The following is a 14973-nucleotide window of genomic DNA, read 5'->3' on the forward strand; positions in this document are numbered from 1 at the left end:
ATATCTAGCTATCAGCATTTTTTCTGCATCCTGTTGCATCAGTAGAGGCTTGTGGACCCGCAACCAGTTTTTCAACTTTTGCTCACGTTTTCTGAGCCGGATAATAAAATCTTTTCTAGGTAGAGTTTTCATTTTTCTAATGTCAGCTCAAAACTCTTTTATAATGCACTACATCTGCGTTTAAATGCATGTTTATGATTAAATTGAGGTCTGCTTCTGGGCATTTTACTCTCAACAAAATTGGGCAGGATTGGGACATAATCAACAATGCCCTAGGGGTCTCTCTGCTCCATTTTGGAGGAATTCCTTATAGCACTCTGTACATCTTTCTACCAGAGATGGCCTGGAAAACAAACAATTCCTTCCTTGTGTTATTTCAACTTTTTATATATAGCACCTATTACCTGTACAACTTCCTAATGAGTAACACATGTTTAAAATGAAATGATCACTCTGCATGGAAGGAATTGCTTGAAAATTAGTAATATAGGGCAGAGCAGTGCCCAAGACAAACATGTAATCAAGTGTCGCCGACTGGTCCCCTCTAGTCCAAGTTGGGTTTCTTTGGAATATCTCCTGGCACTTGGCCATTTAATACATTTAGGTCTTGTGTCTCCATTAGCGTTAATTAAGCCAAACCTATTTTAGCTGCTTATTTGACACAGTTTGATGACTTACCCACTACTTCTCTATTCCTATCAAAACAAGTTATGTTTAAGTCCCCACAGACTAAGACTGCTGAATGAATGTTCAGGATTTATCAGGAAGTCATCAATCAAATTAGTAACGGAATCTATTAATTCGGTTCAGTACCAATAACGATTAAGCATTGCTAGCATACCCTACCCAGGATGTTAGGCTTCATCACATAATAACTTTAGTGTCTGAAATAAACGGATTGGGATTTACTTCTTCTATTAATGCAATTCCTATACCATTCCTTGCAGCTACTAATAATCCCTAAACTGGCCTTCCCCTATGGCCCTGAATTGCAGGGTTCAGAAGAATAGAAAAACCATCTTATATCGGGACAGAACGTAGCCAGGTTTCTTGAAGACATAAGATATCTAAATCGACAAATCTAAACTCCCCTTTTCTAAATGAATGGTTACAACCTTGTGTATTCCAGGAGCCAACAGTAGTACCTTTAGACTTTATTCCGCTAGTTAGTTAATTTTTGTTAACCAGGTCTTCGGCTGACCAAGCCCAAGACATTTCCTGCTTAGCCATTTCAGTTTCCGGTACATCAATTATAATTTTCCTTTGATTTAAATTAAATACATCACATGTCACCTGTAAACGAAATTGTTTATACTTCTGGATAGCAGTTCTCAAATCCTCTTTATCAAAATCTTCATTTTCTACATTCAAACACAATCGTTCTCCCCCCCCCCCCCCAGCGTTCTCAACGTGGTTTTAGGCCTTGATCAACCTTTTTCTTTCACTTGGTAAGTGTCTGCCAGCAATTATTCTTCTGCCAACTTCCAATGATACAAATCCTAATGAAAGCAACAGGGGTGCAGCTTCTAACAATGATACCGGAATCTAAATGGAGGAGCACATGGTCTAATTGTGCTCGGTATGCACACTCCACACTGTTTATATCACTACACCCAATAGACCTTATATTAGGTATGCGATGGAATAATTACAAAACGTTGTTTCAATTTAAAATTAGACAATCATCCACATGCAAGAATCTTTCCAGACACATTTCAACCCTGTCTTTTTCCTTAAAGTCCTGCCCTATTATTTTTAGTCTGTCCTAATGTGCTTTTTCAATGCAGATGTCATCGCTCTATAGAGGCCTCCTAATTCAAATCATCTTGCCGCCTTTTTTGTTCCAGCGTCAAAGACAAGGGATAACACTGGGCCAAAGGTTTTAAAGTCTCTTCCATAGAAGTAGCAGGTGGAGGATTTATTTTCTTAATGGACTTCTGATCTTTTTCTACGAATGGAAGAGAAGGCTGAGGTTTTCCCTCTTCAATATTCTGTATGGTATAAGTAGAGAGGTTCATTACATTATCTTGAGGGATCAGATATTCCTCACAGACTCTTATGTTAGTGGGATTCAACTTCTTTTGCTTCTCTTGTGTTAAGAGACTTTTTAAAAAAAAAAAATTATCATTATTTTAATTTTTTTATTTTATTTGTATAACGGTCGAGAGCTGTACAGTCTTATTCAGCAATTCTAAATTTCACAAGATTTTTCTCGACCCATGGGGATTTTTTGTTTTCTTGGTCTGCATCTCCTTCTTCCCCCTTGTTTCTTTCTACATTTTTGATAGAAAATAGAATATTCTGCGGGGCCCTGGGTTTGGTCATCTTGTTTCTCCTGCATACCAGGACCCTCAGTTGATATCACTTGAATACTATCTTCCGGGTTGTATGCTTGTTTTGTATTGACTTTGCTATTTATTTGGAGATCCTCTGCTATCAAATCTACAGCAGGATTAATAATTTGACGTGGATGGGTATTAACAGTCCTCCTCGCTCGGAGGGTAATTCATAAACATTGATTGAGGCTCAGCTGAAGGCCCTAGGGCTTTAGTCTCGTGTTTAAGAGCTGTTATTAAACCTTCTATGAATATAATTTTAGAGTTTAGCATGGCCAACTATGTAGCATGATCTTTAATGGTCATTGATAGATTCATATAATTTAAGAAAAGTTTAAGAGACATTGTTAAAGCCAACATTATATTAGACTTATCATGGTGTGAAGGGCCCTAGCCTGGTCCTCCCATAGATCTAATTTAGCTTGATGAACTTGCTATAGAATAGTTGGACGTTGCAGACAAAAGTTCCAAATCCCTATTAGAATCGCTATTTGAATCTCTAGACACCACATTGGCAGATGGAAGTACCATATCTTGAGCACTCGACATATTCAAACTAGAGTGATACGCAGGTGAATCTGTATGTTGAGGGTGCGATTCTCTTACCTGGACCCCAGAGGTTGGAGGTAAACTGATGGCAATGTCTGATGTAACTAGCTTTAATATACACTCATTCAATAGTGTACCTGATGTAAATAACTGAATAGCAGATCTTGGGGTGGACAGTAATGGTGGGTCAAGTTGCTACTGCAGGTTGGGCATCAGAGCGCCCTCTAATAGCTCTGCATCAGTAATGTCTCTGACCTCTCCCATTCTCTATCAGAAACGTGCCTAACGCTGTGAAATTAATCTCTTTTAGCAAAAAAAAGCGTGATCTTTTTCCAGTGGTTTTAGCCGTCATCGTTTCAACCCCCTGCCCTCCTTTCAGCGGCTGACTTAATAAATCCTTTGACCTAGTCAGATCCTCTGTAATCATTTGGGTAGCCGTTACAATGGACGTTGTTGTCACTCTGGTAGGCAGTAATTCAAGGGGCAAGTCTTTTTGCACAGTTTGACCAGAAAGACCCTTAAATGTGTATTGTTCAGGTCTTAACGAATCCTGGGAGCTCCCCTTGACCAAATACTGCATTTTACTTCGCAGGGCATAGTTAGACTCCATCTGCTGTTGCCTCACAGCTACGCCCCTGGCTTCCAGGCTCCTTCTTGGCACCGGACTGCAGCTTGACTGCTCTTACTCTGCACTTTCGTGGAATTAATCTCCCTGTGAATGGGGATTATGTAGTAATGCAATCAGTCCTGGGGGACTTGCTGTTGCATAGCTATGCACAGACCAGGATAAGGACCCATTTCTAGAGCCTGAAACCTCTGCACTTTGTCAACTTGAGTAAATGGATCTTCTCACATAGGTGGATTGTTGGTACTGGCGCTTAATTCCTTGTTTGCTATGATTGGTCAATATTTTGGGATAATCTACTTGGTACATCCACTCGTTAGCCCAAATGTTTGTACAAATACAATTTCAGGTTCTTTCACCATCGTTTTCTGTTTGTCATTGCAGTCCGCCATACACTCTGTCATTGTGTCTTTTAACATTGCTTTATCAGAAAATAATCGTCCTGTATTTCTCAAGTGCTTCACTCAATCACATGATTGGTTTAATATGAATGGAACGTGAATGTGACAGAGCCAGTTTAGGGACGCAGGGAGGTTCTTCATTCAACCCTTAAATAATCTCTGCCTTGTTTGCAGATTATTTGAGATTTGGGTCATGAGCCAGGAGAATGTGCACATTGCATGGCTATCCTTTCTGTGGTTAGTCTTGGTTGAGTACCAGCAACTAACTGCTTGATGGTTACAAAAACAACCACATACCCTTTACAGCTTAATTTGAGTTACACTATAGCAGCAGCATGGCTTCTACTCAACTTGGACTGGGTTCTGTGCAAGAGTAACATCTGCAGAAAGGGCCACAAGTAACCTTGTCTGGTTTTCCGAGCGTTTATCCAGGTCGGTAGACCACTGGCGTGAAGACCAACCTCACTGTTACTTCAATGGTCTGAGGGTATCATGCTGTTTTCAGTAGGACCTTTCCCTGAGAAAATGTGTATACATCTCGTCTGCTTTCATCTCCTGTGCATCAAGCACAGTTTGACCCAATGAAGAATTCGAAAACCATCCCCTTTTTGCAGTCAACACTTCTCGATTTTGATATCTCTAAAGTTCGATGGACCATTCTCATTAAAGATTTTATGCCAAAACTCAAGAAATCTTACTTATTGCATCATGGTTTATTGGCTTGATTCTCCATGCACACTGTGAACATTTACAATCAGTTGTTTCAGCCTTTGCTGCATTCCGCTTACATACCCGACCATCTGCATTTGAGCACATTCTAGCTCCATGACAAACATCATACTACATGTAAATGTCATGAAGGACTTTAGGGTAACGCTGGTGTCAATCCCTGAGTATTTGGGGAACTAGCCTGGTCATCACAGGGTTATTACTTCTGCATGTCTAGAGCTAGTGATGCCCCTGCAGTAAGAACACGTTTTGGGGCGTTTCAGAGGAGAGCGGAAACCCTGCTGACTGTATAAATCACCTCAAGGCTTCCTCCTTATAACTTCATGGAGCCATTGTGTTTTTACCATAAATTCCTGCCCCCCCAAGATACGTATTCATGTAACCCTCAAAACTACCAACCACACTGTCTTTTCTGTTGCTCTACTGTTGAGTAAAATCTGTGTAAGTTTGATCCCAAGGCTTTCTCCAAGAGGTCATAGGTGAAGGTAAAAAGTAAGTCTAAAAAATGATGTTAATCTCAGTCATTTTTGGCATAGTGATCCGTTTAATGTTGATCTTCTTTCATATGCATGTTATACTGTGGCTCACTTGAGCCTTTAATCCATTGCAAATTGTGACTTGCCTTCTAGGTTACAAAATAATGTGTATGTGGAAAGGCCGTCTTGCTCCGATGGACCGATGTTGGTTACACTGCAGGGGGGTGGGTGTGGAAAGAGGATTGGACAGAAACACATAAACACTATGAAGGAATATTTTATGAGACACGTTTGTTCCCTTTGAAATAGTACAATGTTCTTTGTATGCACAAAGGTGTGATCTGTTTGATTGTTAACCTACTTTATTTGTAACCTTTTTCAGGAAAACCTTAGGCAATACGTTGACCGTATTTTCAATGTCATCACAAAGTCTGGGATGAGCTGCCCCACAGTTATGTGCGATATTTTCTTTTCGTTGAGAGAATCTGCTGCCAAGCGTTTCCAAGGTGAGCCATTCTCCCATTGGTTTGTCTACCGGTGCGTTAGCTCCCAAAACTATCTGACTGGATAGCTTCACTGATTTGGACATGCTCATTTACTTCCTTTGAGAACATTGTCCCCAGCCCCACGCTAAGACTGCATAACAGGGTTTGTATTGAAGTTGTCTGGAAAAAAAATCTAAATGTAATGACCACATACCGTCTTTGGATTGGCTCTACTGAATTCTAGTCTAGCTGAGGCCAAACTTATACAAAGACATTGTCCTTCGTGGCTTGCGGTGGTAGCGGTACATGTTACAAATAACATGTTCTTTATTCTACACATGTTTTGGAGTTCTTTTGTTGTCTTCCTCGTAAATACATATCTTCGTAGTTCTGTATATGAAATGTTATTGGCTCTGACAAGCTGCTCAATAATGTCCCCCCATCTCGCACCTAGAAACCTAACACACACATATGGACATCGTGCAGTAAAGACGTTACTGACCGGCAGCCTTTCGTACTGAATGGTGCCTGATAACATAATGTATGAATTCTTGGCAGTGCTGAGCCAGAAAACGGCAAAGTCATGTTATCCAAGTATCCTGGATTCCAACTGTGTGCTGGCACTCTGCCACCGTGAAATATGTCATCCAAACTTTCAACTTTGCTAGCCACCATGTTATCTTCCAGATTCCTATTATCAATGGCCTTGATAGCATTGCATATAATGTTCTGATAATACAGCTTATAATGCATGGTGATTAGAGAGGCGTTTCACTCATGGAGAAAATGCTTCCAACACTGGAGTGCACTGATCTGTGTGCTGAGGCTGATTAGGTGTTTTTGTCTCTCTTCTGTTCTTTCCAGGAGACCAAGATGTTCGATATACGGCTGTGAGCAGCTTCATTTTCCTGAGGTTCTTTGCACCTGCCATTCTTTCACCCAACCTTTTCCAGCTTTCTCCACACCACCCTGTGAGTAGACCGCTGATTGCTTTCCGAAAGCCATACAAGTTAGTCTGCAGATGGCAAAGTGAAAAGCAGAAAAACCTCTCAGCTCAATGGTGCTCATTACGAGTTGGTAGGTATTCCGGCGGTAAATCCACCAGAATATCACACCATGTAATTACCATCACTTAGTCCAGTGTAATTACCGCTGGGTCAGAAGTGGTGGTGGTGGCGGAGTTAATCCTCATTTTTTGAGTTCTTTGGACTCTGAGGCATTTTTGGTGGAATTACCGCTGGCAGAATTACTGCTGCTTTTCTGCAGAAAGTGGGAGGATTTACCTCTAGCATGATGCTGGAGGTAAACTCCCCACTCCACGGCCATACTCTTAGTATGGTGGAGTGAGAAAAGTAGCAGTGATTCTGTTGCCACCAATTTTTTTCCTGCACTGCCATACTCGGAATGTGCCAATGTGTTGTTCACGCTGCGCATGCTGTTTAATATGTTATGGAGTGGAAGCCTGTCAGGCAACGATCCCACTAAACGCGGCAGATCCATATGAAGGTATAGTTGGCTCCCGTATACTACAAAGTGCCATCTACCAGACATCTGAGAGGTACGGATCCACCGTGTTGCAGTGCACGAATGAACAGGCTCCAGACTAACCTTTGGCCAAGAGCCAATTTCTGCTTGCTTAGAAGGTTGGGGTATCCCTTCAAACGCTGATAGACAAAACTACCTGCCATGTTCAAAAGTCCTCTAAAACTATTCATGCAACACCTTTCTCACACACCCAACACACTACACGATATTTTACTGTGTTACAGAACAAGAGTTCAGTCAACACACCATACTAAAACAAGAGGAACAATGTTGGATAACTGCCTTTTTAGGGCATTTTTTAATTATTATAAAAAGCGCGCTTATACCAAACTGGTCATTTATAAACTGCAAGCGCGCGTTGTGTAGTTATTTTGGAACCAGGAATCCTGAGTTTTGACCTCTCGGTTTCCTTTTTCAAAAGTTTATTTATACATTTAGGACCATACAGTAGCAATAAAACATAATACAATATCTCAAATGTACAAAATTACACTTATTCACACATAATCTCTTAGAATAATCTATAAGTAGTAACAGATGGAGACAGAATTCAAAGAGGACGACAGAAGGTAATGGAAGGAAAGAAAATGAAAGAGTAAAAATAGAAACAAAGCAAAACAAGAACCCTAGAACACGATCAAATATTCAAGCATAAAGATCATTAAATGCACCCCATATCCTCCCATATTTATCAAGCGTGTCTTTTGCTTTAAAGGATATTTTCTCCCTCCTGGACAAAAGGTACAAGCTCTGCAGCCAGTCGTCCATATTAAGAGAAGTATAACTTTTTCCAAAATTTCAAGATTTGCTTCTTAGCTAACAAAAGGGCTCTATATATCCAAAACATTTTACTTGTAGTTAACCTAATATTTGAGGGCAGTAAACCTAACACAGCGACAAGTGGATCTCTGGGTATAGAGAGATCCAGAACCAACTCCAACCTCTGAAAGACACCATCCCAGAATAATTGTAATTTACCACAAAACCACAACATGTGGAGCGTAGTGCTCACCTCCGTTTTACAATTCCAACATAAGTCCCCATTACACAGGTTACTCATTCTATTTGTATTCATAAAACTTTTATATAGCGCTTTACGCCAAAGCGCTTTACAAGAGGACCAATAGAATACAATAAGCATTGTAGAACAACATGTGAATCAAGTAACAGAGAGAAGTACATGCAACAGTTTACTTGAATGCAGAGGTGTGACATGAGTGATGTAAGACTGTAGTGGGAGAGGCAACAAGGAGGAGTTAGGATGGGTGGTAGGATCAAGAGAGAGAGGTAGTAGAATATGTCAGGGTGGGGATTGGAGGAAATGTGATTTTAGAGAAGATCGGAAAGAGGGGTAGGAGGAGATAGAGAGGATAGGGAGAGGGAGACGGTTCCGAAGGTAAGGAGCAAGAAGTTGGAAGGATCGGAAGCGAGATGGGGCGCAGGGTGATGGATGAGGAGCGAGTAGGAAAAGATCGGCAGAGCGGAAGGGTTGAGAAGGGGTGTAGAAAGTGAGGAGAGAGGAAAGGTAGGGTGGAGCAAGACCATAGAGGGATTTGAAAACGAGACATAGGAAATTAAATTTAAGCTGGGAGTGAAAGGGGAGCCAGCCTAGGGAGGAGAGAGAAGAGGAGATGGAATCATAAGGTGAAAGAAGAAAAAGGGAGCAGATAGCAGAGAGGTATATAGATTTAAGGGGGATTAAGTGTGCTGAAGGGAGACCAAAGAAGAGAGAGGAGCAGTAGAAGAGTCTAGAGAAGATGAGGGAGGAGATTAGTAGTTTGGTAGCATGGAAAGCTAGGAAGGGACACGTTTTCCGGATGTTATAGAGGTGGAAGCGGCAAGATCTGGCAGTGAGAGAGATATGGTGGGAGAGGGTGAGATTCAAATCAATGTGAACGCCAAGATTGCGAGCATGGGGAGAGATGGGGAGCTGAGAAGGGGAGAAGAGAATAGATGGTGGGGGGTAGGGGGGAGGATGTGTGTTAGCAGGGGAAAAAAAGGACTTCTGTTTTGTCCGTATAGAGAATTAGAAAGTGAGAGGACATACAAGATTTAATTGCGGAAAGGCAGGAAGAGAGCTTAAAGTGGATATCAGAGGTGAAGGAAGAGAAGGGGAGGAAGAGTTGGGTGTCATCAGCATAGAAATGATGAGACACCGAAGGAGGAGATGATGGGAGCCAGGAAGGAAGTGTAGAGTGAGAAGAGAAAGGGGCCAAGGACAGAGCCTTGGGGAACGCCATGATTGAGAGGATAGGGGAGGTGTTACTGCCCCAGGAAACAGCAAAGGTGCGGTTGGAAAGATAGGAGGAGAACCACTTGAGGGCAGAGTGTTTGAGAGCAAGGGAGGAGAAAGAGTTTAGGAGTAGAGGGTGATCAACAGTATCGATGGCAGCAGAGAGGTCGAGAAGGATAAGTCTGGAGGAGTGCTTAGAGTAGCGAGGAGAGATTTAAGAACAGAAGTGAGGGCAGTTTCAGTGGAGTGGTGAGGACGGAAACCAGATTGAGTAAGGGGGAGAAGAGAGAGTGGAGACGAAGGAGGAGAGTTGAGTATAGACAATGAGTTTGAGAAGTTTAGAGAGAAAGGGCAGACGGGAGATGGGGGCGATAGAGGCTAGGTGGGGATCAGCAGAAGGTTTTTAAGAATAGGGATGATGGTGGCGTGTTTGAAGGAGGATGGGAAGGTAGATGTAGCTATACAAGAGTTGAAGAAGGAGGTAAGGTAGGGAATGAGGAGGGGGTAGATTTAGGGAAAAAGAGAGGTAGGAATGGGGTCAGAGGGGGAGGAGGAAGGATGGGTTTTAGATAGGAGGAGGGAAACGTCAGACTGAGAAACAGGAGTGAAGGAAGACATAGAGGAAGGGGGGAGGAGGTGGTGATATGGGGGGAGAAAGAAGAGGAGGAGAGGATGTCTTGGCAAACAAAGATTGAGGACTTTATTAGAAAAGAAGTTGGCAAGATCAGAGGCAGAGAGAGGAGAGGTAATGGAATGATCAGGAGTAGGAGGAGAGAGAAGACGAGTGAGAGTTTGAAAGATTCTGCGGGGGTGAGCGGATTGGGAGTGGAGGTCAGAGAAGTACATTTAGCAGAGTTAAGGCAGTTATCAGAGAGGGAGTGATAGGAAAAGTAAGTGGATTGGTTAGAAGGGAAGGGGTGTTTGAGCCAGCATCGTTCAAGGCATCTGAGGAAACGACGCATGGAGGAAAGGTGAGAAGTGAGCCATGGTCGGGCAGGTTTGCGAGAAGGACGAAATGAGGAGAGAGGGTAGAGAAGGTCTAGAGTAGAAGTAAGGGAAGAAGTTAAGGTGGAGGACGCAGAGAGGGAGGAGAATTCGGAGAGAGCGGGGAGGGAGGAGGAGCAGGAGGCAAAGAAAAGAGTCGGGTCAAAGTTGCGCAGATCACGCCGGTAAAAGGAAGTAGAGGGAGCAAGGGAGTGAGGGGGAGAGGTGGGAGGAGTGAGGGAGAGAGAGAGTAAGGAGTGGTTGGATATATAGTTCTCCAGCATGGGGTCTGGCATGGATTCACATTCTCATGAATATTCCCTGTCGTCAGGCTGCGAATCCTCGGTAAAGAAAAAATCAGTATCAGTTTCGTTTCTGATCTGTCTTTCTTAGTAGTAACCAATCACTGGTCTCTGGGTCATACTGCCCCCAGCCAATGACTGCCCTCTCCCTAAGCCCCTCCCTTTGCAGCCATCCTCAGATTTTTACCACACGTTCAATTGTTGGGAGTCCTCGTGCTATAGCACTCGAGCTTTTACTGCGTTTTCGCGCTTTTTTCAAAGAGATTTTCTAATTTTTCAGTTAAATCAAGCCTCAAGCTCCACCGTTCTACTTCTGATCAACCGGGACCCGTTTCGGAATTTTCGACACCCCTCAAGGGTGAAGTTTTCATCGTGTTATGCTTCTTGGAAGATTCCAGAAGATCTGAGGCCTACCATGGACATGGCCCAGGACAAGGGAAGCTCGACGCCCGGATCCAAGCTGTTCAGGAACTGCCCTGGATGCGGGTTACAGAATGTTTTCAAGGAGGACGAGCATTCGAGATGTCTCTACTGCCTTCATGGGGACAAGACGCACGTGGAGAAGGACTGTGCGTTCTGCAAGAACCTATCGGAACGGGCCATGAGGGATCGTCGTACCCGCCTCACCAGCTGGCTGGAGAAGGGCCCAGCAGGTGAGAAGAAGAAAAGGTCAGAGCGGTCTTCTAAGTCCTGTGAGGGTGCCCCGACGACGGGGGCCCAACAGAAGGCTAAGCACCGCAAGTCCGTGGGCACCGGGAGCGCCGAACGGTCGGGCTCTAAGGCTGCCAGGCAGGGCACGCCTTCCCCGGCACCATCAACCACGAGCCAACGCTCTGGTTCGGGGAAGAGGAAATCCGAGAACCCAGGTAAGCTTCTGGAGAGGCCCCGGTCGATCTCGAAGGATTCGGCCGAGGGGGAGCGAGGCGGTGACCCTCCCCCCAAGGTGAAGGCCTTGATTCAACCGGCTAAGGCCTCTATCGAGGGAGTCTAGGTGGCCCTGGCGAAGCCTGGGGAGGCTACACCAGTGGAGGCGATCTCTGGGCCCATAGTTTCCTTGTCACCGCGGAGGGAATCCTCTTTCCAGCCCATCGATAAGACCCCCTGTGAAGATCCAGGCATAAAAAGATGGGAGGGGGAGGGGCGGTGGCCATTACGGACACGGATTCAGCCTCTGTGGAGGAGCTGGTGGAAATCGTGAAGAACCTCAACGAGAGGTTCGAGAAGGTACGATCCCACGGGAGGGATCCCGAAGAGGTGGTCGAAGAAAGTGACGGTGGCGCCGACGAGGCCCCAGTGGAGGGAGCAGCCTTCCCTCCCGTCACAGCCATTGCCCGAGCCTCAAGACAACTCGGCGGCCATTTTGATGGCAATCCAAACCTTATGCACGGAGATAAGGACGAGATTACCACAAACCCCGACGGATTATCCAGAACCGGGCCCGTCGGGAAGCCCTCCGAACAAGCGGAGGAGAGTTCCTCCCTCCACGCCCTTCATGCCCCCACTACCCGTGGAGCCCTCATCCCCCCTCACCAGACCCCAGGGATGACACAGCGACAGATAAGACGGGGACGGATGACGCCGGTGGTGACGACGGGACGGATCTTCCATCACCACTCCCTCGGACTTCCCCGCCCAACGAAATTGGCTCCTTTCACGCCATGATCGCCAGGGCATCCGAGCTCTTCCAGCTCTGCCCCGAGGAGCAGAAGAAGGAGGGTTTCCTCTATCAACGGCGAGAGGCCAAGAGAAAGACGGTCCTCGCGGTACCGTTACTCGACGATATCTGGGACGAGGGACTTGCGATCCTTAAGAACCCGTCCACAAAGCCTGCCAAGAGGGACAGGTACGAGAAGAAGTACCGGGTCCCTGACGCCGCCCCTTTGTGCCTCAGGGCTCAACCTACGCTGGATTCGGTCGTCTCAGCGGCAGCCAAGAAGAAGGCGGCGGGGCGAGAGCCTCAACCTCTACTTCCCCACCTGACGGGAGGGTAAGAAATTAGATGCCATGGGGTGACTGGTCATCTCGTCGGCGGCGACAACAATTAAGGCGGCCAACGCCTTAGCGATTGTGGCCCGTTACGACAGGGAGCTATGGTACAAGATAGCTCCCCTACTGGACTTCCTACCAGAGGACAAGAGGGCGGAGGCCCTGGAGATTCTGCAGGAAGGTGAGGTGGCGTCAGACCACGCCATAACGGTGGCAACGGACATTGCTGACACCGGGTTTCGCCAGTTAGGCAACAGTGTTTGCCTTCGACAACAAGGCTGGCTCAAGGCGACAGATTTCCGTCAGGACGTGCAGACCAGAGTTTTGGACATGCCGTTCGACGGCAACAACCTGTTTGGGAAAACGGTGGATGAGTCGCTGCAGGCCATCAAGGCCGACACAGACGGCCCAAGCCCTGGGAGTCCTTCAGCAACGACGGCCCTTTCGGAGCGCCGGAGGCAGACAGGGGGCCTCTAAGGGATCAGGCGGTGGCTCCTCTACGTACCGCCAGGCGGCCCGCTCCTCGTCCCAGGAGGGTTACAGAGGTTGCAGCAAGCAAGGAGGATCTCGGCGTCTTCGCCAAGGAGGGCAAGGCGCCAAGGCCGCCTCCAAGCAAGATTGAACCGGCCGTAGCGTCGGCCCCCACCGAAGCACCCCGGTGGGAGGCTGGCTGGCGAAGTTTGTCAGCGTGTGGGAGTCCATCTCCACCGACCGTTGGGTGCTGGTGCCCTGGCCCACGGGCACACTCTCGAATTCCAAAAGAAGTGTCCCCGCATTCCTCCCGTGGCCAGGAAGGAAAATGATGTCCCTCAACTGCTGTTGGAGGTAAAGGCGATGCTCAAGAAAGGTGCCATCGAGCTCGTCCCCAAGAGGCTCCGGGGCACCGGAGTATACTCAAGATACTTCCTCGTCAGAAAGAAGACAGGCGGTTGGCGCCCCATCCTGGACCTACGTCGGTTGAACAAATACATCAAGGCACAGAAGTTCAGGATGTTCACTCTCCAGCACGTGCTGGGACAGCTGGAGGAGGGCGACTTCCTATCGTCGTTGGACTTGGAGGATGCTTACTTCCACATCCCCATCCTAAAAGGACACCGAAAGTTCCTCAGATTTATAGTCCAAGGACGCCACTACCAATTCAGAGCTCTGCCATTTGGATTGAAGTCGGCACCCAGGGTGTTCACCAAGTGCCTAGCACCAGTGGCGGCGCGGCTGCGCCTGCAGGGGATCCACGTCTGCCCCTACCTGGACAACTGGCTCATCCGTGCAAGGACAAGAGAACTCGCCGTCGAGCACACAGTGAAGACCGTCCGCTTGCTCACGGAGCTGGGTTTCTCCAACTACCCGAAATCCCATTTGGTTCCGTCGCAGGTGGCACTGTTTCTGGGAGCGAAGCTCGATGCAGTGGAACGTTTGGCGTCTCCGTCAGAGGAAATGACGAAGGCCATCTTAGGCAAGGTGCAGCGCCTGCTAGCCATGGACGTGGCCAGGGTGAGATCCATCAAGTCCCTCCTCGATATGATGTCCTTATGCATCTATCTAGTGCACCTGTGCAGGCTACGGATACGTCCTCTACAGGAGTTCCTCGACGCCTGCTGGATGCAAGCAGCGGGCAGCTTCGAAGACAAGATCCCGCTCAACGAGGTTTTCCATCGGGCTATTCAGTGGTGGGGCTTCCAGACCCGGCACATCAGGAGACAGTGACGACGGACGCCTCCCTGGAGGGATGGGGTGCGCACAAACCGGAGATCTCCACGTAAGAGGCCTTTGGCTCCCAGAGGAGAGGTCTCTCCACATCAACATCTTGGAGCTCCGTGCCGTGTTCTGGGTGCTCAAGTCGTTCCTCCCGTCTCTCAAGGGCAAGGTCGTGAGGATCTTCACCGACAACACCACCACGATGTTCTACATCCAGACGCAGGGAGGCACCAGATCCCCTCAGCCCTATCCATGGAAGCCCAGGATCTGTGGCACTGGGCCGTCGCCCAGGGGATGTTTCTGGTTTCCTTCCATCTGGCAGGAATAAAAAACATCGCTGACTCATTCAGCAGGGAGCTGCACTCGTGCCACTAGTGGGAACTACGCCAGGATCAAGTGGATCGGCTCTTCCAACGATGGGGTAAACCCCAGATCGACCTGTTCGCGATGGTGACGAACTCCAAGTGCCAGTGGTTCGCCAGCAGGTTCCACCAGCCGAGGAGCATGGGCGATGCTTTCTCGTTCCCCTGGGACGGCCTGTTCCTGTATGCGTTTCCTCCGTTGCCGCTGCTGCTTCGACTCAACGGCCAGCTCAAGAGGTCCTAGTGCAGGATGATCCTCGTCACA

At 46.9% G+C, this 14973-nt stretch overlaps 1 protein-coding gene across 2 annotated transcripts in view; it reads left to right on the plus strand.

Annotated features, from left to right (window-relative positions):
• RASA3 (RAS p21 protein activator 3) overlaps window positions 1-14973 on the plus strand; it is a 1503746-nt gene that overhangs the window by 1341028 nt on the left and 147745 nt on the right. For both annotated transcript variants that reach the window (XM_069637121.1, XM_069637122.1), the window contains exons 14-15: window positions 5499-5622; window positions 6466-6572. In XM_069637121.1, coding sequence (XP_069493222.1) covers window positions 5499-5622; window positions 6466-6572 — 231 coding nt within the window. The remainder of the gene's footprint in view (window positions 1-5498; window positions 5623-6465; window positions 6573-14973) is intronic.

This window comes from Ambystoma mexicanum, chromosome 7p, assembly GCF_040938575.1.
Source record: "Ambystoma mexicanum isolate Mex_15411 chromosome 7p, UKY_AmexF1_1, whole genome shotgun sequence".
NCBI classification, from domain to species: domain Eukaryota; kingdom Metazoa; phylum Chordata; class Amphibia; order Caudata; family Ambystomatidae; genus Ambystoma; species Ambystoma mexicanum.